General features: G+C 40.3%; 1 protein-coding gene across 46 annotated transcripts in view; it reads left to right on the forward strand.

Moving 5' to 3' along the window:
- lrrfip2 (leucine rich repeat (in FLII) interacting protein 2) overlaps positions 1–25568 on the forward strand; it is a 100659-nt gene that overhangs the window by 65714 nt on the left and 9377 nt on the right. For 32 of the 46 annotated variants that reach the window (XM_069920323.1, XM_069920330.1, XM_069920325.1 and 29 more), the window contains 6 exons: positions 429–599; positions 2462–2554; positions 4943–5035; positions 5458–5550; positions 17974–18094; positions 19186–19235. In XM_069920323.1, the coding sequence (XP_069776424.1) occupies positions 429–599; positions 2462–2554; positions 4943–5035; positions 5458–5550; positions 17974–18094; positions 19186–19235 (621 nt within the window). Of the gene's footprint in view, positions 1–428; positions 600–2461; positions 2555–4942; positions 5036–5457; positions 5551–6089; positions 6180–17973; positions 18095–19185; positions 19236–25568 lie in introns of all 46 variants that reach the window. The other 14 variants (XM_069920334.1, XM_069920344.1, XM_069920370.1 and 11 more) reach the window with 4 other exon arrangements.

Below are 25568 nucleotides of genomic sequence, written 5' to 3' on the forward strand. Positions count from 1 at the left end.
TAATTAAAGTGATATTGTTTTTGTTTTGTGGCATCTGTATTTTACCAGGAACATGGTAACTAACATGTGGTTCATGTAACTTTTTAACCCACTATTTACGTAGGGGCAATTTCTCTGATGGAAAATCTTTGAGGATCACATTTTGGGGGACAGAGATAAAGTTCTATGTCACTGACAACCGCATTTTGTCTTCTGAATTTAGTCTAATCTATAAACCGAAAGAACAACTGTGAGAATTAAATAGTCTGTTGGTTGTAGTTTTTTGATGAAGAAATTATTAAAATGTAACTAATTATGTTGGTGTTCTTTATGCCTTCCACATAACTGTCAGGTTAAGTATTTATGCATTGCTGCAAGATCCTTTTATTTACAGTTGGTTCTAACATCGTCAATGTTGTCACTGGAAAATGAATTATTTTAAATTGCAGGATTCCTTATCTGAAGTAGAAGAGAAATATAAAAAAGCTATGGTCTCCAATGCACAACTAGACAATGATAAATCAAATCTCGTCTATCAAGTGGACACCCTAAAAGATGTAATTGAGGAGATGGAAGAGCAGATGGCCGAGCTATATAGAGAGAATGAAGAAAGATCCAAGGTAATTAGTTATGACAGTGGCTGTGTGTAACTGATCACTTTGCACAGTCGTGTTTGGGAGATTGGAAAACCATGGTGTGCAATTGGGAATTAAGAGATGCTGCCAGCATTCCTGATAATTTCATGTGCAGGATGTGTATCCAGTTGCAGTTCATGACAGACTGCATGATGGCACTAGAGCTGCACCTGGATTCATTTTTGGAGCATCATAGCAAGTTGTTCACATGGCAGTTTTAAGGATTTATAGGGAATGGGTGACCATCAGGCAGATCAGCAGCAGAAAGGTAGAGCAAGAGTCCCATGCAGACTCTCCCTCCAAAAACAGATGTATCATGTTGGAGACTGTTGGGGGAGATGGCAGCAGCAACCAGATTAGTAGTACCGTGGGAAAGAAAGAGTGTCAGAGCTGTAGTGGTAGGGATTCCAAAGTAAGAGGAAAACGTAGGCATTTGTTGCCACCAATGGTACCCCTGGATGGTATATCAGCTCCAAGTACAAGGGTCAGGAATGTGTTAGAGGTCTCCACGACATTCTAAAGGGGGGAGGATAGGTTTTAAAAAAAAAAAAAGGGATGAGGTACCACAAGCTGAATTTAGAGAGCTAGGAAGGTCGGTAGTAATCTCAGGATTGCTGTCAGTTTCATGACCTCGTCAAAGTGGGTAGTTTAATGATACTTGGCTGGAAAGGTGCAGGAAAGAGGGATTCAGCTTCCTTGGTAATTTGGAATCGGTTCTGGGGACGATGAAAGCAGTGTAACTGGAAGGACTCTCCCTGCGAAGAACCAAAATCTACGTCACAGGAAAGGTTGTTTGCTACTGCTTTTAGGGAGGATTTAAACTAAAACAGGTTCTATCAATTTGGATGAGGCAGCCTTGAGGATGATTTCATAGAATGCATTGGTGATGGTTTTCTTGAACAGCAACTTACGAAACCTACAAAGGAACATTCCAGAGACACACAAGACACTGCAGATGCTGGATATTAAAACTAAACCCAACCTGCTGGAAGAATTCAACAGTCACATAGCATCAGTAGGAAATAAAAATTAGTCGAGACTGAACCCAAACCAAGACTCAATAAAGGGTTTTGGCTTTATTGTTGACCATGTGTTTTCTCCCACTGATGCTGCTTGACCTGCTCAGTTTCTCCAAAGGAAACATGCTATTTCTTTGTAATGAGGGAGGTAAAATTAAGGATCTTGGAAAGTGTGGTTGGTTCGAATACAGATGGAGGGTGAGAAAGTAAGGTGAAAAACACATGTATTATGCTTAAACAAATATAATGGGATGAAGAAGGCACTAAACCTGACTTTCCATCATCCACCAAACTCTCATGCAAGTACATTTGAGGATTCATCAGGGGAAAGCTGGATGAGGTTCAAACTGTTGGGCAGGATGCAAAGATTGTGGTCAAATTGCTTAAAACAGAGATGCGCAGGAATTTCTTTATCCAGAGGGTAGTAATTCTGTGGAATTTGTTGCCACAGGCAATTGTGGAGGCCAAGTCATTGGGTGTATTTAAAGGTCTTGATTAGCCAGAGCATCAAAGGTTATGGGGAAAAGACCAGGCAGTGGGGCTGAGTGGAAAATGGATCAGCTCATGATGAAATGGTGGAACAGGTTCGATGGGCTGAATAGCCTTCTTTTGCTCCTATGTCTTATTGTCTTAAGTATATGTATGATGCTGTTCTCACTTCATTCTGATGAAGAGTCAGGTGAAGACTCCTAAGGATGAAGATTGATGGAAAACAAGGACCATCACTATCTGGTTTTCCACAATATAATCTTCAATGTATCAAAGGAAGATAAATTAGAAATAGATTTTTATCAAAAAAACCACACTTACATCATTTTACTTTGTTAGGAACTGGAACGACAGAAGCACGCGTATTCTGTGTCACAACTTAAAGTAGAGGAATTAAAAGAAGGTATTCGACAAAGGGATGAGCTTATTGAGGTAGGTGGAAAGACAGGAATAGTTTTTGTCCAAGCCTGTTCGAGATGCTAATAACTTATTGAAGGATTATTTTGATTTTTAAGGTAATGCTGTTGAAGTTTGGGTGCTATCTTGAGAAAATTGTTAATTGAATGCCAAGCAATATGCTTTTTTTGAAGTGTTTTGTATCATCAAATGGATTGTGAAAAGTTGCTTTGGACCCACTGGGGTAAAGGCACTGTTTTTGTTTTGTAAATCTCAAATACACTGAAATTAAGAATTTGATTTTAATCTTTGAATTTGTTTAAATGTATACCAGCATGGTGTTTTAGTGTACAAATTGTTTCAATTTTAGGAACCTTCATAGTAAAATTAATTGAATTTCAATACTTCAGCTGCTCTGAAGTTTATCAATAAAAAATCATGCTGACATAATTATATTCTTGATGAATAATCCCCAAGGAAATTTAGGCGAGCATAAGCATTTAGTGATAGTGTCTTAATTTTTAATGCTACATAAGCTTGTCCTCAAGCTAGCTTAACAAATATTTCTGTTTGTACTTGGGTCCTATTTTGGAGCTTCATTACTTTGTAACTCTGGGTGAAAGATGGAAATAAAAAGACCTTTTCCCAACAATAAAACTGGCTGCTTCAGTGAGTAAGATAGTGAGATAGTTTATGCCTTTATGAAGAACAGAAGGTTGATGAGAGTTAAGGTAGGACAGCTTAAAAATAAAGGAAGCAACATGTGCCTTGAGGCGGATGAGGTTGGGGAGGTCATAGAAGTTTCTTCAATTCATCAGTGACCTTGGTCAAGGTGAGGTCAAATTAGCACAAGCTTATGTGCTTGACCATGTTGAGATTAAGAAAGAGGGAGTGGTGGATCGTTTTCAAAACATTAGGATTAATAGGTCCCCAGGACTGGAGGAGATATACCTTTGGTTGCGATGCGAAGGAAAGGAAGATAGTGCTGTGGTGTTGGCAATGATCTTTGCCTCCTCCTTGGCCACAAGGGAAGATGCTGGAGGATTGGAGAATGGCAAAAGTGGTTCCCTTGTTGAGAAAAGGTAATAGGGGGAATCCAGAGAATTATAGACCAGTGAGTTTAACATCAGTGGTGGACAAACTATTGGAGAGGATTCTTATGGACACGATTTCCCAGCAGTCTTTTCTGGCATTGACATAAAGGATTTGTGAGAGAAAGGTTGTTCCTTACAAGCCTAATTGAGTTTTTTGAGGAGGTAACAAAAGAAATTGATGGTAGATAAAAATTTTAGTAAGGAATTTGACAAGGTTCTCTCTTAGAAACTTGTTCAGAAAGTCACTTAGGTGTGTGGATTTAGAATTGATTTACCTGTAGAAAGCAAGGAGTAGTAGTGGAGGTAAATTATTCTGATTGGAGATCGTTGACTAGTGGAGTTCCACAGGGATATGTTCTGGGACCCCCACTCTTTGTGATTTATTTTAAAAATGACCTGGCTGAAGAAGCTGAAGAAGGTCAGTAAGTTCGCAGATGATATGAAGGTTGGAGTGAATAGTGTTGTGGATAGTGTTGAATATTGTCATAAGTTACAACAGGATAGAGATAGGATGCAGAGTTGGTCGGAAAAGAGACAGATTGAATTCATTCCAGATAAGTGTAAGGTGATGCATTTTGGAAGATCAAACTTGAAGTCAGTGTAAGTGGTAAATGGTAGGATACTTAATAGTGTGAAAGAACAGAGGGACCTTGGGGTCCAAGTCCATAGATCTCTCAGTGTTGCTGTGCAGGTTGATAGGTTAAGAAGGGCAATGGTATGCTGGGTTTCAAGGTTAGCAGAGCTTGGGTTTTTCTCTTTGGAGTGAAGAAGGAAGAGAGATAATTTACTGGAGGTCAACAAGATTATAAGAGGCATAGAGAAGGTAGACAGCCAGCACTTTTTTCCTAGGGCAGGAGTAGCAAACACCAGAGACATCTGTACAAAGTGAAGGGAGGAGAGTTTAGGGGAGACATCAGGGGTAGGTTTTTTTACACAGAAGGTTGTGTGTGCCTGGAATGAATTGCCTTCGGTATTGGAGGCTGGAACATTAGGGGCATATAAGAGATTTTCAGAGGTACATGAATGAAAGAAAAATAGAGGATTAGGAGATTGGGAGGGGTTAGTTTTATTTTGGGCAAAGAGCCTGTACTTTGCTGTGATGTTCTATGTTCTATACGCTACTAGTAGATGCTAAAGCAGGCTAATATCTAACATCTGCTGTTGGAACATTACAGCATTCCGCAAACTGTAGGTCCTTTTTATTTCCTAATCCTAGATTAATACTGTCAGCTTTATTCCTTTTTCACCCATGTAATTTAATCTTATTTTTTCCTTTACCTTACCATTTCTGTCTTTACCTTGTCCTTGAATCTCTCCTCCTTGCCTATAGGAAAACACGTGTCTGCAGCAGAGGGTGGACACCCTCACCAGGGAGGTGTTTGATCTGCAGGAAACTATCAACTGGAAAGACAAAAAAATTGGGGTAGGAGGCTAAAATGAGTAATAGGACAGCAATTGCATGAGGTGTTTTGCAAGGGGTTGGTAAATGTGAGGTGTCACCTTCTCATTCAGTAGTATGGAGCATGGCGTGGTGGTTAAACAATTTAAGGAATAAAATGAAATCTTGTTTTCTTAGAACTGTGTTTTTTTAAATAGTTTGTATTTTATGGCAATGTGTCAAGTTTGTTGTAGGTTTAGCATTATTAAATAAAAAGCACGTTAATAGACAATGATAGTTTTGCAAGACGAAGAGGAATGACAGATATTGCCAAATTATGGATGGTACTTGCAAACTTGATCCCATTTTGCTCCCTACTATTTCATCAGCTATGTTCATGTGTTGTAAGTCACATATCCTTTCTCTTTCTGCTATTTTCTTTATTCTGCTTGCTGTCGTATGATCAGGCTCTAGAGAGGCAGAAAGACTACTTTGACTGCATTAGGAATGAACGTGATGATCTCAGAGATGAATTGGCTGCTCTGAGGGAAAGAACAAAGGTAGGATATGCGCATGGTCTAGGCCAAACAACATTCAAGATTTGTTTATTTTGATTTGTGTGGAACTTTTAGTTTCAGTTAAATTTAATGGCTGAACCTTCAGTCACAACACCTTATAGAGTTTAAGAAGTTGTTATCCTTTGTAGCTGCAAGTTTCGGTATGGTTTATAAAATTCCTTCTCAAGGATTCCTTTACAGAATCGTTTAATTAACCCTCTCTTGAAATTTAAGTTCATCCTCCATGCATGATAAAATGTATTGATGGATGAATAGATACAAGATGTGTTTGGGAAAAAAACATTAAAGTTTCATTTCTCTGTGAAGGTAAATTAGAAAACCTCTTTTTTCACCAACGCTTGATTGTTAGATCCTGATGTTAAAAAGCTGAGAAAGAGATCATCCATCATGGTGATGTGGTACCACACCAAATCTTTATGTGTGCTTTTTTTTTAACTTTTCATCCTCCTGTGACCTAGAAACTCTCTGCTAAATTCTTTACCATTGACAACTGAGCAATTTTAATGATCTGCCTCTTTCAGATTCAAAATACATGGCTTGAAATTCGCAGTTTTAAGGATGGATATCTCCCAATAATACTCTGCAACAAGTCCTGTTCACCCATCACTCTGGTACTTGGCTGACCTGTAAAGGCTTTGGATTTATTAATGCCGTTTTCACACATCTCCATTTTTGTGCCTCATTATCTCTGTGATTGCTTGTTTTTTTTAAATATTTTCTTTCACTTATTTAAAGTTTCAAAAGAAAAAGAGATAAAAAAAATCGAAACAGTCTAATTTTAGATTGTTAGTTTTCAATAAAAATTATAAATTAACTATAACTCGTTTTGTCCTGTACAACCACTTCTTGTCCTTCGTTACTTCTAACAATCCCATTAATCTCAATCTTTGCCTTGATTCCGTTTCACCTTCAACTCCACTCTGATTCTCCTCGGTAATTTACAGGAACCAGTTAACCAGCCAACGAGCATATCTTTAGGATGTGGGTGAAATAGGATTACTCGTGGGTGGGGAGTCCATACAATCACAGAAAATGTGTCAATTCCACACAGGCAGCCCTTTCTGCCATTTAGTGCAGGTAGTTGAAGCTGTGAGTTGATGCACTAAGCTGCCATGCTATCCCAATCTCCTCCAGGCCTGATGTATCAAATCAGGTTAATTTTAACCATTTTCTTCTGATATCCAGGTCTCAACTGACAAAAACCCAAGGTCTGGGATTTTGCCCCACCTTATTCACTCCATCTTCACTCCATCTTCGTATCCTATTGATTTCTTAATGAAAAGTTATTGTTTTTGCCTGGATTTTGTGTCCCTATTTACTATTCATAAAGTCCTGTGTTGGAATTCTCTGCTGCTATTGCAGGCATTGCAACAACATTTTCAATCAAAGGGAGAAAAATAATTAATCAGGGCCAAAGCAAGTTCAAGTCCATTGTAATTAACAAGGTAAACAATAGGTTTTTTTCTTTCAGTTCCTTTGCTTTTAAAACTTTTATGTTTTAATTTTTTTGGTTGTTTTGCAAAAACTTTTGTTTCTGAATGTCGGAGACAGTTAAGAATATTTCCAAGCCAAAGAACTTGGCAGAGTGGACTTTTAAAGTTTTTTTCTTCATTTACATGGGTGCAGGTTGTTCTGGCCATTGTATAGTAACAAAATCCATGCCTACATACAGGGCCTCCTCCCTGAGGTTTGTGCACAATTGACTCAGGAGATATACACAAGGTAAATATGCAATTTTATTGTAAATCAAGGTTCAATATCCCTTCATTGTCATTTACATAAAAGAACCACCACTAGCCATGAGTGAGAGATAGATGAGCAAGAGAGTTCCTTCAGAGTTACCAAGTATCTGTCGATTTACCTCCTGTGCTCCAGTAACCTCTGCAGCAGCACAACCTCCTGTTGGATCCAATGGTGAACCCAATCACCCAGTTTTGAACCTCTGATACAGTTAGGACGTTCTTGACACCCGAGGCCATCTGGAGCACTGCTTGCCATCTACACCCCCACAAATTTGGGTCCCGATACCTGGTTATTATGAGTCTGTCTCCAGCAGCTCGCAGCCTGGTGTATGTCCTTTAGCTTTTGAGCTCTTTGATGGTCTGCTGCTGTAGTTACCTCCCCTGTTGCTTTCTCTCCCAGGCTGCTGTTTCTCATCAGGTTGATATTCTCCTGCTCTGATGTCCTTCATCGGTCTACTGCAGCCCTAGACTTCTGGGCTACGTGGCATGGATGCCACATCTTGAACACTAGCCCCTTTAACAAGCTGTTTAAAACCTACATGGGGCTGTTGGGATTATGACCAGGCAGTAGGACCCTGTGGACAAGCACTGTGTCTCTGTTTCCCACTCTCCCGGATCCGCAGTACTGGTGCAATAGCATCAATGATATTTTTCAATGACCCTGGAGGCAACTTGATATTGTCTGCAAATTTTTCATTGTTATAAAGCCAGAAATTAAATTTTCCCTTAATGGCCTACAAAATTTTCACATTTAGACCTAAGTTATCTTTGGGACAGAAGCTTCTGGCTATGGAGTAATTGAGTTCTACAGCACAGAAGCAGACCTTTTGGCCCAGCTTGTCCATGCCAGCCAAGTTTGCACACTTGGCTGTGTTCGACCCATATTCCTCTAAACCTTTTCAAGAAACTGCATAAATATTTTTTATCCTTACCATTGTACCTGCCTCTATCACTTCCTCTCACACCTCATTCCACATACCTATAATCTGCTGTGTGAAAAAGATACCCCTCTGGTGCTTTTTATATTGTTCCCCTTTCACCTTAAATCTATTCCATCTAGGTTCCCCTACCAATGGTTGACGGGGAGGGGGGTGGGGGGGGGCGGAGAGATTAATTGTTTACCTTATCTATATCCCTCATGATTTTATAAAGTTCTATCATGTCTCCCAATAGTCTCCTATGTTGCTGGGAGAAAAACTCCATCCTTTCCATACAATCTAAGCCTGTCCTTTTTGGCAATATTCTTGAGAACCCTTTCTTCTCCATTTAAAGCTTAATGGTATCTTTCCTCCCGCTAAGTGAACAATGATCAGTCTCTCTAACATCTTGTACAGTTGTAACATGACATCCCTGACCAATAAAGATAAGCTTGCCAAATGCATTCTTCATCATACCCTCTTTCCTTGTCACCACTTTCATGGAACTGTGGACCTGTATCCTGAATCTCTCTTGTTTTTTGACAATCTCAGGGCTCTGCCATTTAGTGTATAAATCCTGTCTTCATTTAACTTTCCACTTGTACAACACCTTGCACTTTTCCAATGATAAGTTCCATTTATCATTACCTGGCCTACTTTCTATTCATCCAGCCCCTGTGATAATCTGAAATAAACTTTTAAACTCTCCACTATACCACCAATTTTCCAACTGCACTGTCATCCAAATCCATAAAACCCAAACAATGGTGGACCCAGCACTGATCCCTGTAGCACCCCACTAGTCACAGGCCTCCAATCTCTACTATCTGTATCCAGTTGTTGATCTCACCTTGGATCCCATGTGATCTGTCCTTTCAGTCCAATCTCCCATGTTGTATAAGAAGCCACATTTGATATTCAATTTTGGCCCCTAACTACAGGAAATATATCAATAAAATTGAAAGAGAAGATTTGCTAAAATGTGATGATTTGAGGAACTGAGTTCCAGGGAAAGGTTAATCAGGTTAGGACTCTATTCCCTGGAGCATAGAAGTATGAGGGTAGATTTGATAAAGGTATACAATAGAGTAAATGCAAGTTGGCTTTTTCCACTGGTACAAACCAGAGGACATATCAATGGTTGAAAAAGAAGAAGTTTAATGCAGCATTTGTGGGAATTCCTTCACAGAGTTACCAGCTGAAGTGGTGAATGTGGGCTCAATTTTAACATGTAAGAAAACAATTGGACAGGTACATGGATTGTAGGGGTATGGATGGATATGGGGTGGGTGCAGGTCAGTCGGGCTATGCAGAATAATAGTTGAGCACAGACTAGAAGGGCCTGTTTTCTGAGCTGTAATGTTCTAAGGTTCTATCTCCTTGGTTGCCTCATCAAAAAATTCAGCCAAAGTTGTGAGACACAATTTCCCATGCAGAAACCATGCTGACTATCCATAATGAGTCTCTGCCTTTCCAAATACACGTAGATCCTGCCTCTTAGCATATTCACCAATAACTCAGTCACAATTAAAGTTAAAATCACTGGCCTATAGCTTTGTGGTTCTTGCAGCTTTTAAAAAAAAAAGGTACAACATTCATCATCCTCCAGTTGTCTAGCATCTCACCTGTGCTGTACAATGCAAATTACTCTGCTAGTATTTCATGCAGTTTCTTCCCTAGGTTCCCATCTCTTAGGATGCACTCAATTAGGCTCCATGGTTTTATATTTTAAGTGTTTTAACACCTTCAGCACCTCTTCTGTTGCATAGACTGTCTTCAAGACATCACTGTTTACGTGCCTGAGTTCCCTTGCTTCCAGTACAGATGAGTAATACTCATTCAGGACCTCATCCATTCATATAATTGTTGAATCTCTTAGGATTCTCCTTAACCTTATCTGGCAGAGCCATCTCATATTCTCCCCCCAACACCCCCCCCCCCCAACTTCCTGTTCTCCTTATTTCTCTCTTGAGAGAACTTCTACATCCTTCACTGCTGAAAGGATTTACTTGATTTCAACTGACAAGCACTTCCTTAAAAATAAATATTAAATGTTTATTCCACTGATGACCTTCATTTCCATTGAACCGTTGCAGCGTTAAAGGCAGGCTCATTGATTTTATGTTAACTTCAAGGTTTTTAAAGCACTGCATAAAAAATATTAAAGGATGAGTCTGATAGAACTAAAAACACAATGCTGGATAAATTCAGCAGGTCAAACGGCATACTTTATATACCACACTCTCCATAATATTTGGGTCTAAGACACACTTTTCCTTTATTTGTCCCTGTCCTCAGTTTTAAATTTGTAATCAAACTATTCACAAGTGATTAAAGTGCACATTCCAGATTTTATTCAAAATCTGCAGAATTGTGTACATTTTGGCTTGACCATGTAGAAATCACAGCACGTTTTATACATAGTCCCCTCATTTCAGGGCACCCTAATATTTGGGTCATGTTTAGTACTTTGTTGCTTGTCCCTTGCAGGCAATGACTGCTTGAAATCTGTGATTCATAGACATCACCGGGTGCTGTGTATCTTCTCTGGTGCTGCTCTCCCAGGTCTCTACTGCAGGTCTTCAGGTCCTGATTGTGTGGGGCTAGTCCCCTTAAATTTTCTATTTGACATATGGAAGGCATGCTCAATTAGATTTAGATCGGGTGACTGACTTGGCCACTCAAAACTTTTCCAGTTTTTAGCTTTGCAAAACTCCTTTTTTGCTTTAGCAGTGTATTTAGGATCATTGTCTTGTTGCGGGATGAAGCACCGTCCATTGAGTTTGGAGGTATTTGCTTGAAATTGAGCAAATAAGATGTTTCTATGCACCTCAGATTTCATTTTGCCACTGGCATCAACATTAACATCATCAATGAAGATAAATGTGCCACTACCTGTGGCAGCCTTGGATGCCCAGGCCATTACATCCCCACTACCATGTTTCACTAATGAGGTGGTATGCTTTGGATCGTCAGCAGTTTCTTTGCAACTCCATACTTTGCTCTGCCCTATCACTCTGACATAGATTCATCTTGACCTCATCTGTCCACAAGACTTTTTTCCTGAATTCTGCAGGCTCTTCTCAATACTTTTTGGCAACCAGTAACCTGGCTATCCTGTTTCTGTGGCTAACTAGCAGTTTGTATCTTGAAGTGTATCCTCTGTATTTCTGTTCATGAAGTCCTCTGCGGACAGTAATCATTAGCCCCTTTCACACTTATCAGTGATCCCAGGAATGGAATGCCAATCGGCCTTTATTGTGTGAAAGCAAAATCTGCTCAATGCCAGTGTGAGATGACATCATCTAATGCCGGGAACTGCCAGTCTCGACCCCAAGAGCAATCCCTGGCGTCTGCAGATACCGGCCTTGAGATCAGGCAAGTGTGAAACGGACAATTGCATTGCAGGCACTTCCTATTAAAGGTAGAATTGACCAATCGCCAGGAATAAATCCTTACAAGTGTGAAGCTGTTCAATGTCCCTGTTAGGAGTGGTCTAGTGTGAAAGGCCAAACCCCCATTCCTATCCCAAGACACTGAAGGGCCAATTTACTGGGATACAAGTGTGAAAAGGCCTATTGACACATCAACGCCTGCCTCCTGAAGAATGTTTCTGATCTGTCGGACAGATGTTTGGAGATTCTTCTTCGTTTTTGAGAATTCTTCTGTCGTCAGCAGTGGAGGTCTTCCTTGGCCTTTGTGAATACTGAACTCACCAGTGTGCTCTTCTTTTTTTTTTTAATTTTTTATTTTTCACACCATAAATCACATTAGCCATGATATACACTATTTCTTTTTCACACATATACAGTGACTTTTTCTCCCCCCCCCCCCTTTCCTCCCAAACCACCCCCCCACCCCCCCCTCTCATCCATTTTAGGTATACTATCTAGATTGCATTAAGCCAGTCAGACAATGTTGTCATTCAACAAAATTACACCAGAAATTCTACTGAGTCCATTCTTTTCTTTCCTTCTCCTTCCATCAACTTAGGTAATGTTTGTCCCCGGTAGGTTTTCGCTATTGTATTTAATGTAAGGCTCCTATACTTGTTCGAATATTTCAATATTATTTTTTAACCTATATGTTATTTTTTTTCTAATGGAATACATTAATTCATTTAAATTTAGTAGTTTCTTCCTTTTAATTTGGTTATGTATTCCATTAATATTTAAAGACATATAGTTCAGCGTAGCCCTTTTATATTTTGTTTATCTTCTCTTTCCGTTTTTCCATCATTACCTTTCCTCCTTTTCCATTTCTGTTTTCTTATTTTCAACTCTTTATAAGACAACATTCCTACAACATCCAACATTTTCCTTATTCTCCTATTTCTATCTTATTTATCCCCAATCTCCCCTTCACCTCCTGAGTTGTCCTTTATCCCTTGTCGGACAACCACATCTCCCCTCTCCATTTGGATTTGCGAATCCACTCGCAAGCGTCAACTGATTTTGCAGTGACCGCTATTTCCCCCCACCCCGCACCCCCCAGAAAAGATTTCACTTTTCATATGTCACAAAGGTCACTCTTTTAATTCCCTCCTTATTCTCTCTATTCCTTTACCTTCCCTTATTAATTCTTGTCTATACTATCTATATTTTCCTCTAAGTACAGATACATTCATGTATGCTCATTGTCTCTATTCACTCTTATACCTCTTTACCTGCATACATATCAATCGTGATCATTTTTACTCTCATTACCCGTCTTCATCCCTCAGTCTATTTTTGTCTTTACCCAAATACATATCGATCGTTATCATTTTAACTCTCATTACCCGTCTTCCTCCCTCAGTCTATTTTTGTAATTGTTCTGCATATTTTCGTGCTTCTTCTGGATCCGAGAATAGTCTGTTTTGTTGTCCTGGAATAAATATTTTCAATACCGCTGGATGCTTTAGTATAAATTTATACCCTTTCTTCCATAAAATCGCCTTTGCTGTATTGAACTCTTTTCTCTTCTTTAGGATAAATGAAGATTTTTTGCCCTTTATACTCCAGTGGTTTGTTGCCCTCTCTTACTTTTTCCATTGTCTTCTCCAGTACCTTTTCTCTTGTAGTATATCTTAGGAATTTTACTACAATAGATCTTGGTTTTTGTTGTGGTTGTGGTTTAGAGGCCAATACTCTATGTGCCCTTTCTATTTCCATTTCTTGCTGTAGTTCTGGACATCCTAGGGTCTTAGGGATCCACTCTTTTATAAACTCCCTCATATTCTTGCCTTCTTCATCTTCCTTAAGGCCCACTATCTTTATGTTATTTCTTCTGTTATGGTTTTCCATTGTATCTATTTTTTGAGCTAGTAGTTCTTGTGTCTCTTTAGTTTTTTTTATTAGATTCCTCCAATTTCTTTTTTAAGTCTTCTACCTCCATTTCTGCTGCTACTGCCCGCTCTTCCATCTTGTCCATTTTCTTTCCCATTTCTGTTAAGGTCATCTCCATTTTATTTATTTTCTCTTCTGTGTTGTTTATTCTTTTTCTTAAATCCTTAAATTCCTGTGTTTGCCATTCTTTAAATGACTCCATGTATCCTTTAATAAGAGCAAGTATATCCTTTACCTTGCCTTTCTTTTCTTCTTCTATTTCCCTGTACTCTTCCTCTTCCTCTTCTTCTTCCTCTGGGTTGGCCATCTGTTGTTTCTTTGGTGCCCTTTTCTCCTCTTCTTTCTTGTTTCTATTGTCTTCTGTGGTCTCTTCTTGCTGCAGGTGTTCTGCAGCTGTCGTTGCTGGCTGTGGAGATCGACTCCCCAGCTGGTCCCCCCTCCCGTCGGTGTGTTTTTTTTTCATGCGCGGTTGCGCACTTTTACTCGGCTCTGTGAGCCATTTTTGTAGTCCATTCTTTACCGACCTGAGGGAGCGGGTTTCTCTTTCCGCAGCGGGCCTCTTCGGACAGGTAAGGCCTTCACCTTTTTCCTCCTTTGTCTTCTCTTCCTCTCTTCTTACCGTTGATTTCGATTTTTCTTTTTTTGTCGCCATCTTCTTTCCACCTTTATACTCACTTTTCTGTAACTTTTATTTCTGTGCCTTTGTGTTTTCTTTTGTTTTTCCCGACTTTTCTGGAGAGGGCTGGAGTTCACCGTCCGGCCACTACTCCATCACGTGACTCCTCCTCCAGTGTGCTCTTCTTAATGATGCTCCAGGGTGTTGATTTTTGTGAACCTAAGGGTTGGATGATCTCTTTTATTCTTGTTTTTCAGCTTCATAATGGTTTCTTTGACTTTCATTGGCAGAAAGGATGGGACAGGTATGGAGGGCGATGGACTGGGGGCAGGTTAGTGGGACTAGGCAAAAAGAAAAGGTTCGGTACAGACTAGAAAGGCCAAAGGGGCCTGCTTCTGTGCTGTAATGTTCAATGGTTCTAATGTTGAAAAATGGCAACTACAGACTCCAAAGGTGATCAAAAGCTCAGAAACAAGCTTCGTTCTCTTATACCTACACCAGTGAAGCAATTAAACATACCTGAGTACTCACAAACACCTGTGAAGCCAAATGTCCCAAACAGTGCCCAGAAATGCGAGAATTATGTATAAAAAGTGCTGAAATTTCCACATGGTCAAACCAAAATGTATACAAATAGCCTTGAAACACATGTGAATTGTTTGATTACACATTTAAAACTGTGGAGCACAGGAGCAAATAAAGGAAAAAAGTGTCTTTGTCCCAAATATTATGGAGGTCACTGTGCATAACCAAAGTATCGGGCTTTGGAGCCTTCAATGCCACTCAGGTCTCTGCTGCTACAAAGCTAACTATCTAGTGGAATGTGTCAAACTTATTCAGAAAGTTTTGAAATTAATTTTTTTGATATTTGAATTTCTATTTTAATCTACATTCTAATTGCCACTTAAATTTTCTTTGAAATGATTAAGAATAATTATAATTTATGTTTTACATGCTGCTTTGCTGTATGTGAGAATCCTTTGGGCTGTTTGGCTGCTGCAATGCCTGATGGAAGATTTTTGTTCCTGGTGACAAGCACTTTTCAACTCTGACTGTAACTTCTAAACCAGTGCATTGATTCAGGGATTTTAATGTTATGTTGATTAAGACAGTGAAACAAATAATTCTGGTACAGGTATTACTAAAAGCTATAACCTGTCAAATACAACAGGTAAAACTACCTATACCACATAACAATATTGTTAGCAGTAATGTTAAATGTGGCAAGCTTTGTTCCTATTGCCTTTGCCCAAGAACACTGACACAAAAATATTCCTTAATCTTGGTATAAAATTGTTTAATTAGCTTGACCCAGTTGAAGTGACTCTTTTCATATGTGATCTCTAGTTAATGTGGGACCACAATTTTAGTTTTTAAATATTTCTCAATTTGATGGTGAACTCGCAGTATCAATTTAGTTGGATACGTCCATTCTGAATTTTGAATGGTGTTGGTAAGTCAGATGCTTAGAGATCACTTTGACTCAAGGTGTGAAAGATGGGAAACAGATGTGTCAGCATATTTTAATCCAAACGACTATTTCAAAATGTTTCATGATTTTTATTCTCAGTATGAACCACTAACTTGTTCAAGAAGTAATGTGTAACAGCACTGATTCACCACAGCTTACAAACAAATAAAGAACACATTCACTCAATACTTTCAGCACCAATTCTTTCTTTTTCACTATTCACGAGACACAACGTTGCATTCTTCAACTCCCCAAACACCATCCAGTCATATCCCTCTGACTTTCTCATTGGCTTACCACCACATAGGTAATCCTGACACACTCTCACTCCTCCTCCTACATCTGAAGCCCCTTTCGCACTTGCATCCCACTAAATTGGCCCTTCAGTGTCCTGGGGTAGGAATGGAGGTTTGGCTTTTCACACTTGACCACTCCTAACTGGGACAGTGAACGCTTTCACACATGCAAGGAGCCATCCCCGGGGTTAGGACTGTTCTACCTTCTACCGGTGATGTCATGATGGTGGACCTGCCCTAAATCCAGATCAATGTATTATGAACATATTTGAACAAAATTAATCATAATTATAATAAACAAAATTATAACATAATTAAGCCTGATTGCAATGCCGGCATCTGCAGACGCTGGAGATTATACTGGGGTTGAGGCCGTCAATTCCCGGCGTGAGATGACTTCATCTGATGTGGCATTGAGCTGATTTGGCTTTCACACTTGCCACTTTAAAGGTCGATTGGTGTTTGATTCCTGGGATAACTTGCAAGTGTGAAAGGGGCTTGAGATCCATCACCCGTATACTGACGATTAAGACACCTGCGCATGCACGCTATTACTCCTGCACGTCACATCGTTTACATCGGCACCAGCGGCTGGCATCATTCCCGACAAAGATAAGTATGTGACCGCGACAGCCCCTTCCCACTCTCAAACTCCAAGCCATGCAAGGAGGCGACTGATTGGAACAGCCCAGAGGGCTGACGGTTCAACCCAACCTCGTACAATACTGCAAGATGGCCAATGCCCAGTGCGACTGGCGACCGGTCCTCTGACTCTGGCTCTGACCCAGAACACGGACCGTCGATATATGCCCTGCTTCCACCTGTCGATGGAAACCATGTCAGTTTTTCCATTCCTGTCGATCACAGAAGTCTTCGGGTGACATCATAGCATCTGAAAAGGAGCATTGTAAAAGGGGAAAAGAGGTTTGGAAACAGCTTCTCGCTGAAAGAATTCATGAGTACAGCATTGTAAATCATTTGGCACATACACTGCAGGTGATGCCTGCCGCATAGGAGTAGGTTGGAGTAATCTCATGTTTTCCAGAATATGATGAACATAACTAGCTGGATGATAGAGTGTTGTGCTTGGACTCAGATTCACAAACTCACCTGGCAAGGTTAACGTAGTGCCATATACTAGCTCTGCTGCTGAACGTCCAAGATCTACCTGAACAGCAGTACACACTCCAAGGAGAACCATGGTCAAATGTTCGCTCCACGTAGATGCATCACCTCCTGCTGTTAATGCTGTCTTCAGTTGTCCATGGAAACGCTCAACGAGGCCGTTGGCCTGCCGAGGGTAAGCTGTAGTGTAGTGGTAGTGCCCAGAAGATCAGTGAGAGCCTGAAACAACGCCAATTCAAACTGAGACCCTCAATACATTGTAATAGTGAACTGAACCCTGAAAGATGGAATCCAATGATCCACGAGCCCTATCGACCATCTCCACAGAGATGTCAATGACAAGAGTGGCCACCTGCTACCCGGTAATCTGGTTTTCACACGCGAGCAGATAGGTATATCCCCAAGATGCAGAAGCGGGCCAGTCAGGAAACCAGTATCTGGGAAAATAGCACCTTGGGAATAAAAGACCAATTCAGTCATTTGATGTAGGATCTAAAAACAACTGCCAGCCAGAGAAACCAAACATTAGATCATTGTCGAGGTTTCAAAGCAGGGACTCCATTGGCTGATTTGACCATTACTAACATTAATTTTGGAAAAGTCTCTGAGTGAAAATAGTAAATTTGACAGATCTTAATGGACTCGAGTAACAAATATAAATCAATATAATACTGCTGATTTTGTCAGAATAAAGCAGTTGAAGTCCTTTGTATTTTGTTTTTTGTTTTTTAATATAAGTAGTATTGAAAATAGGTCCATAAAACAGAATAAAATTAGCAATTTCTGCTAAATTGTATTTTAAATTGATTTTTCATAAATATTATTTTCCTTATGATGACTAGTGGATTGAAGTAAAATGGAAAATAGTGAATTAACTGGATTTGACAATGGTATGTAATTTTGTCTTTCAGAAACACGGTTTGGTAATTATCCCGGAAAGTACACCGAATGGTGATGTAGACCATGAAACGATTACAGTTGTGTCTCAGGAGGCTGCACAACTGCTCGAAGGTGCAGGTGAAGGGCCACTAGGTAATGTCGATCGCTGAAATGGCAAGTTGACACATTGACAGACTCAATGTGTTTTCCTTTGTTTGCTGGATCGTATTTTATACTGATAGATTATGAGTCAGATGGAATAGCACATTTTTTTGAGACCTTATACTGGGAAAGAAAATCGTTAGGAGTGGTTGAACAAGCCAGTTAATTGCTTGAGAGTTTGTCGAATATCAAAAGCCCTTTTCCACTGGCATCCCAGTGAATTGGCTGTGCAGTGTCCTGGGATAGAAGCTGTTTGTTGTTTCCACTGGTTTACCTTTAACTGGGATACTTACTGCTTTTCCACTGAATGCACTCATCCACGGGGATCGGAGAATTTACAATCAAATGGAATGGATGGAAGTTGTCCCTTTTCCACTGGTTTAATGAGACACCAGTCGGTGTCAGCTAGTGCCAGGGATATGAGTAGGGGTAGAGGCCATCAATCCCCGGCGTGATTTGACGCTGGCATGTTTATTGTTTTCCTTTTCCACTGGATCCTTAACTGGTTAATTACCCATTAAATCCTGGGACAAGATGCCAATGGAAAAGGGGGCAGTGGTTCTCAACCCTTTTCTTTCCACTCCCATACCACTTTAAGCATTCCTCGTGCCATCAGTGCACTGTGATTAGAAAGGGATTGCTTCAGGTGGGATGTGGGTGGGAAGGGAATGTTGAGAACTACTGCTCATGACTCAATTGTTACTGAAATATTTTGCTTCAGAAAAATTGTCATTGGCCCATTTTCTTTGGAGTTATGAAACCATGCACATAACGAGTCAATGAGGGATGATTAAAACAATGGTTTTCAACCTTTTTCTTTCCACCCACATACCCCCTTAAGCAATCCCTTCCTAACCACAGAGCAATTTTGACATAGGGATGACTTAAAGTGGTGTGTGAGTGAAAAGAAAAAGGTTGAAGACCATTGGGCTAGAGTTTTGTTATTATATTTCCACAGATACACTTCTGACAAATTGGAGAGTAATTAAAGAATTTGTTCAGGTTCTGACTTAAATAAATGTTTTGTTGTTTTTAAAGTTAAATCTTGCAACATTTTTGTAATGTCCGTGTTTTCACTTTAGATGTACGGCTAAAGAAACTGGCTGATGAAAAGGAAGAATTAGTTGCACAGGTAATTGTATTCTTGCAGGATTGTGATAAAGTAAACAAAAAAAAGCATTTGGTGGAACAAGGGTAGTACCTGAATTATTAAATTAAAAGCTTTAGGAATTGGGAAGGGGATTAAACGCAGGTCTTTCCATTTTGTGTCCAGAACAGCCCCTAATTAGGCACTTAATTGGCAGAGTCTTTCAAACGCTTCAGAAAGTATGAAGATGTAACAGATTGAAGCAGACTGCTTTTGTGTTAAAGTAGAAAAGTTTTACTGCATTTTGAACCTGTCTCTGCTTTTTCTGACATTATTAGGTTTTTTCAGGTGCATTCTACGCTAAGAATGCACCTGAAGAAGCAGAAGCGGCCCTTTAAATTGCCGTTCAGGTGGCAGTGTTTAAAGCGCAACGCTGGCCACCTGAAGGACACAGCTGCACAGGATGCGGCTCTGAGCACACTCCGGCTCCTGCCCTGTGTCAGCTGTGATCAGCAACCTTTAACATCCGCTTTCAGCCAGCTGCATTCAGGTGGCTGGGGGAGCCACTGAGCTGAGCCGATTATCCCTCTCGGAGGACGGTTACATAGCTCGCCTTAAGAGCGCCTCCTGCACATTCAGGTGGCCTCAAAACAGCTAGATATTACCTAAACATGTGGCTTTACATGTGGGGCAATTGGCCACCTGAAAGTGCCTATTGTTTCATGTTGATGCTTGAACTCAAAGTGGCATTTCAATACACAGCTTAAAAATCCACTCCTGTGCAGTGGGGAAGACTAAAAAAGGTTGGATGGAATAATTTTAGCAGCAGATAAGAAAATAAAACACCTGTTACCCATTCCAGAAGTTTACTATCAGCTGTTATTCTACTTAATCAGCAATCTGTTTATCATCCTGTAGAACCACTCCACTTCAAACATTCCTTGATTGTTGTGTGTTATAACTGGGTATATGAATCAATTATGAACCAGAATTTATTGTCATGAACATGTCACAAAATCCATTATTTTGCAGCAGCCATCACAGGTAAATTATATTAAAAAGTAAATTTAGTGCAAACGAAGAGAAAATGAGGTGGTGTCTGTGGCTCATCGTCCATTGATGGTGGAGGGGAAGAAGCTGTTTCTGTACTGTTAGGCTCCTGCACCACCTTCCCGACGATAGCAGTGATAAGAGGACATGACCTGGGTGGTGAGGATGCTTGAGGCTACTTTCTTAAAAACCCACCTCTGTAGAAGCCCTCGATGGAGTGAAGGCTGATGCCCATGAAGGTGCTGGCCGAGGTCATAACTCTGTCACCTTTTCCTGTCCTGAAAGAGGAGTAGGTCATTTAGCCTGCTCATGTTTTGTTTGCCATTCATTAAAGTTGTGGCTGATTGTTCATGCTCTCACTCAACATCTAATGTGTATGATAATAAGTTCATCCTCATATCCAACAATCTGTTGATCTCTGCTTTAAACATAATCAGTGATTAAAATTTTGCCGTTTTTAATGGGCAGAAGTCTCACGCTTTATTGCCTTCTGAGTGACAAACGCCCTGTGAGGCCTTCTTCTTATTTTGGAACCGATCCCTGATACTAGTTTCCCCCCCCCACCCTTGGCTCTGGTGCTACCCACTGCTTTGAATCAAATCAGGATCATGGCTTTCAGGCTCCTGTCCCTCCTTCCCAATGGTAGCAGGGTGGAGATGGCATGATCTAGTTGGTGAGGGCACTTGAGGATGGAGTCTGCTTTGTTGAAACACCGCCTCTTGTAGACACCCTTAATGGAGTGAAGATTGATGGCGCTGGGTGTATACACATCTTTTTCCATGCACGGGATAAGATTTGTGTACCTTGCGAAATTCTAGAAATATTTGGTCTGTTTTAATCCTTAGCTTTGCGGTAATAGATGTTGCCTAACTGGTAAATTATTACGAGCAATTTTGGTTTTATGGGGGAGTAGTAGCACCTGCTGCATGTGTTGAAAGAGCACCTTTGGTCTCTTTCATCATGTCCTGTTAGATGTGATGGCAGCTGCTCTCTCACTTAGTCTTTATTTCATTTCTCTATGGTAACTTGCTCACTGGTACTGTTGGACCCATCATACAACTGCAGCAATTGTATATCCCTGCAGCTAACATATATAATTCCTCATTGCTTATGGTATGTGCTTTAATTTCTGATTTTAATTAACATTGCACTAAAATCTTTCTGTATCTGTATGTTTACTCGTCTTTCACTTCTTAAATACTCAGTTTTTCCACTCAATTTCCCACATTATACACAGCCTACTTACTGAACCTGTGCACCCACCCTAACTCTCTCTGGCCTGAAAATTCAGTTGTACATGGCAATGTTTTCCAAGTGTTATTAAATGGGATCAGTTTAGAGTGTTTCTTGATGGTTAACATGATGAGTCAATGGGCCTGTTTCTGTGCTGTGTGACTGAATGTTTTATGAAGAGTATCACCTGTGTTTTCCAGAGCGAATAAACATAAGTTTAATTATTTACAGTCAATTTGGAACACTGGAAATTTAACTGGAAACTTTCTGGCATCCATCATCCTTGTGCCATTAATGTACTGCCTCTGCAGGGACAATGTACTTAGATATTGTTGAACTGGAAGTAATCATTAGTTACATTTTGGACAATGATGTCTTTCCAGTGTAATGCCAATTTGTAAGCAGGATCACCTGATGCTTATATTGTCCAGATCATCTCTGGAAATTGCTCTCAAGCCTCTCCTAACCTCTGATACTCTCATATTCCTGATCCCAGCATCACCTCCCAACCCAATTTTCTTTCCTCTCGACTCCCACAAGGAGACTCGAATCTCCAACCATTTCTCCTCTTCTTACCCCATTTGTCTTCCTCAGTTGTTCCCCCACCTCCCCAACTACAGGCCCTGATCATCTTCATCCTCCAGCTCCTCACCACACAACTAGCCTTGAACATCCTTGATTTTAATCTTCCCTTTCCATCTCAACCATGCATCACTACACTGGCCCCCCCCTTCTTTCTCGCTCCGAAACTCCATGCACTGGTTTAAAGCTGACGTGTTCCAAGGTGAAATGTCTTTAAAGCCACTGATTTTGCTTGTTTTCACATGAAGCTGACAACCGTCATTCTTTGGTAGCTAATTTATTTAAAATAAAATGTTATTCTTTAAAATCATCAGCTCTTCTATTAACAAGTGACAACTAGCTGTTAGAATGGTTTTACCCAATACTGCATGCTGTTGCTAGAGAAGTTGAATTGAAAATTAGGGAGATGATGCTTCAGTTTTGTAGAACTTTGATGAGACATCATCTAAGAGCAAGGCAGGAATAGGAAACTATGGCATATAAATGCCTGGTTAAAGAGTTGGGTGCAGGGGACTGGGGTTCAGATTCATGAAATATTGGGATCTCTTTTGGGGAAAAATAACAGGATGCACCTGCACCTGAACACCTGAGATACAGGAGCCTGAAGACGTACTCCCAGCAGTAGAGAAAGAGCTTCTTCCCCTCTGCCATCAGATTTCTGAATGGACAATGAACCATAGACACTACCTCCCTTCTCTCCTTTTGCAATAATTTATGTATTTTTAAAATAATGTAATTTATAGTAATTGTGCACCTGAATCTGCTGCTGCAAATCAACAAATTTCATGACACGTTAAAGACAATAAAATCTGATTCTGAACAGGAGGGGGACGAATATCCTTGTGGGCAAGTTTGCTAGAGCTTTTGGGGAGGGTTTAAACTAGTCGAGCAGGTGGATGGGAACCTGAATGACAGGGCAGTGAAAAGGGCAGAAGTTACACAAGAAACTACACTGTGTTATGAGATTATAAGGAAGGGTAGGCAATTGATCGGGCAAAAATCGCAAACGTTAAGGTTTAGGATTTAACTTGGGGTACTTTGGAAACAAAATTGAAAAGGCTGGTGAATACAGCCCTGAAGGTCTTGTATTTAAATGCCTGCTGTATATGAAATAACATTGATAATCGAGTACCACAGCTTCAAGTTAGTAGTATGACATTGTGGCCAACATGGAGTCAGACTGAAAGAAGATAACAACTAGGAACTGAATATCCATGGATACATAGTGTATTGGGAGGCCAGAAGGTAGGCAGAGGGGATAGGGTAGTTCTGCTGGTTAAAAATTGAATTAAATCTTTGGAGAGAGGAGACATTGAATTAGAAGATAGAGAATCCCTGTGGATAAATTTACAAAACTATAAGGGTATTCCATCCTCGCAACTGAAGCCAGGCATGCAAACTACAGAGGGAGCTAGAACAGTAGTCATGGAGGATTTCAATATGAAGGTGATTGAGAAAATTAGATTGGTACTAGATCCCAAGAGAAGGAAATTATAGAATGTCTTCAGGATGGCTTCTTAGAAGAGCTTGTGGCTGAGCAGACCAGGGAAATGACAATACTGGATTGGGTGTTGTGTAATGAACCAGAGTTGATCAGGGAGCTGAAGGTAAGGGAATCCTTAGGAGGCCGTCAGTACAATATGATAGAATTTGTCCTGCCTTTTGAGCAGGAGAATCTAAGATCCGATATGTCAGTATACCAGTGGAATAAAGGAGATTACGGAGGTATGAGAGGGAAACTGGCTAAAGTTCATTGGAACAGAACACCAACAGGAGGATGGCAGAGCACCAAATGGCCGGAGTTTCTGTGAGAAATAAGGAAGGCGAAGAACAGGTATATGTCAAAAAAGAAATCTTTGAATGGAAAAATGACAAATGTGGCTGATAGAAGTCAAAGCCAAAGTAAAAGCAAAAGAGAGGGCAGACAAGGAAGCAATAAATAGTGGGAGGAGATAGAACTGGGAAGCTTTTAAAAGTGTATGGAACGGCAACTAAGAAGATAGTTAGGAAGGAAGAAAGGAACTTTGAAAGGAAGCTAACAAATGGATATCAAAGCAGAACCTAATAGCTTTCTTAAGTATATTAAGAGTAAAAAAAAAAGAAGCAAGAGTAGATATTGGACTGATTAGAAAATGGCGCTGTAGAAATTCTAATGGGAGACAAGGAGATGGCAGAGGAACTGAATGAATATTTTGGATCAGTCTTCACTGTGGAAGACATGAGCAGTATGCCTGACATTCATTGGAGTCAGGAAAGAGAAGTGAGTGAAGTCACGATCACAAGAGGGAAGGTGCTTGGAAAGTTGTATGTTTCAAAAGAAGATGGAATGCATCCTCTTGTTCTGAAAGAAGTCGCTACAGAGTTGGAGCATTTGTAATGATCTTCCAAGAATCAATAGATTCTGGCATTGTTCCAAAAAAAAGGAAAATTGCAAAGGTCACTTCACTACCTAAAAAAGGGAGGGAGGCTGCAGAAAGGAAATTGTATGACCTGTTGGCCTAGGTGGTTGGGAAGTTGTTGGAGTCGATAGTCAAAGATGAGGTTATGGAGTACCTGGAGGTGCATGACAAGATAGGCCAGTCCATATGGTTTCCTTAAGGAAAATCTTGCCTGACAAGCCGACTGCATTTTTTTTGAGGAAACCACAAACAGGCTAGACACAGAAGATGCAGTGGATGATGCATATTTGGATTTTCAAACAGCCTTTGATAATGTGCCACACATGAGGCTACTTAACAAGATGAGATCGCATGGAATTTCAGGAAAGGGACTAACATAGGTTGAGCATTGGCTGCAAACAGTGAATGGGAATAAAGGAATCCTATTCTAGTTGGCTACCAGTTACCAGTGGTGTTCCACGGGATTGGTGTTAGGGCCATTTCTTATTACATTATATGCTCTTGATTTGGATTGTGTATTAAGTTTACAGGTTTGCAGATGATACCAATATAAATGGAGTAGCAAGTCATGATGAGGTTACGGAGAGGCTGCAGAGAGAGAGCTTATGAGAATGAGCAAATAGGAGAGAGCAAATGAAATACAATATTGGAAAAATGAGTGTTGGCATTTATGCCTAGAAGAATCAGATAGAAGAGCAGGGATGTGGTGTTGAGGCTTTATAAGGCATTGGTAAGGCCTTGCTTGGAGTACGAAGTTCAGGCTAAAAGGACTGAATGACCTACTACTCCTATTTTCTGTGTCTTGATTAGCTTGGGCATCAAAGTTTATGGGGAGAAGGCCAGGCAGTGCGACTGAGTGGGAAAATGGATCAGTTCATGATTAAATAGCGGGTCAGACATGATGGGCTGAATAGCTTATTTCTGCTCATGTGACTTTTGGTCTTGTGGAATTCATGAGATGTGTGAAGTGATACATTTTGGGAAGTTCACTCAAGGGAGTACTCACACAATAAATGACAGGGCCATGGAGAATGTTGTCAATCAGAGAAACCTAGCGTACGAGAGCTCAGTTGCCTGAACAGGTGGACAGGGAGATATGGAAGGTGTATGGCAT

This window comes from Narcine bancroftii, chromosome 2, assembly GCF_036971445.1.
Source record: "Narcine bancroftii isolate sNarBan1 chromosome 2, sNarBan1.hap1, whole genome shotgun sequence".
Taxonomy (NCBI): domain Eukaryota; kingdom Metazoa; phylum Chordata; class Chondrichthyes; order Torpediniformes; family Narcinidae; genus Narcine; species Narcine bancroftii.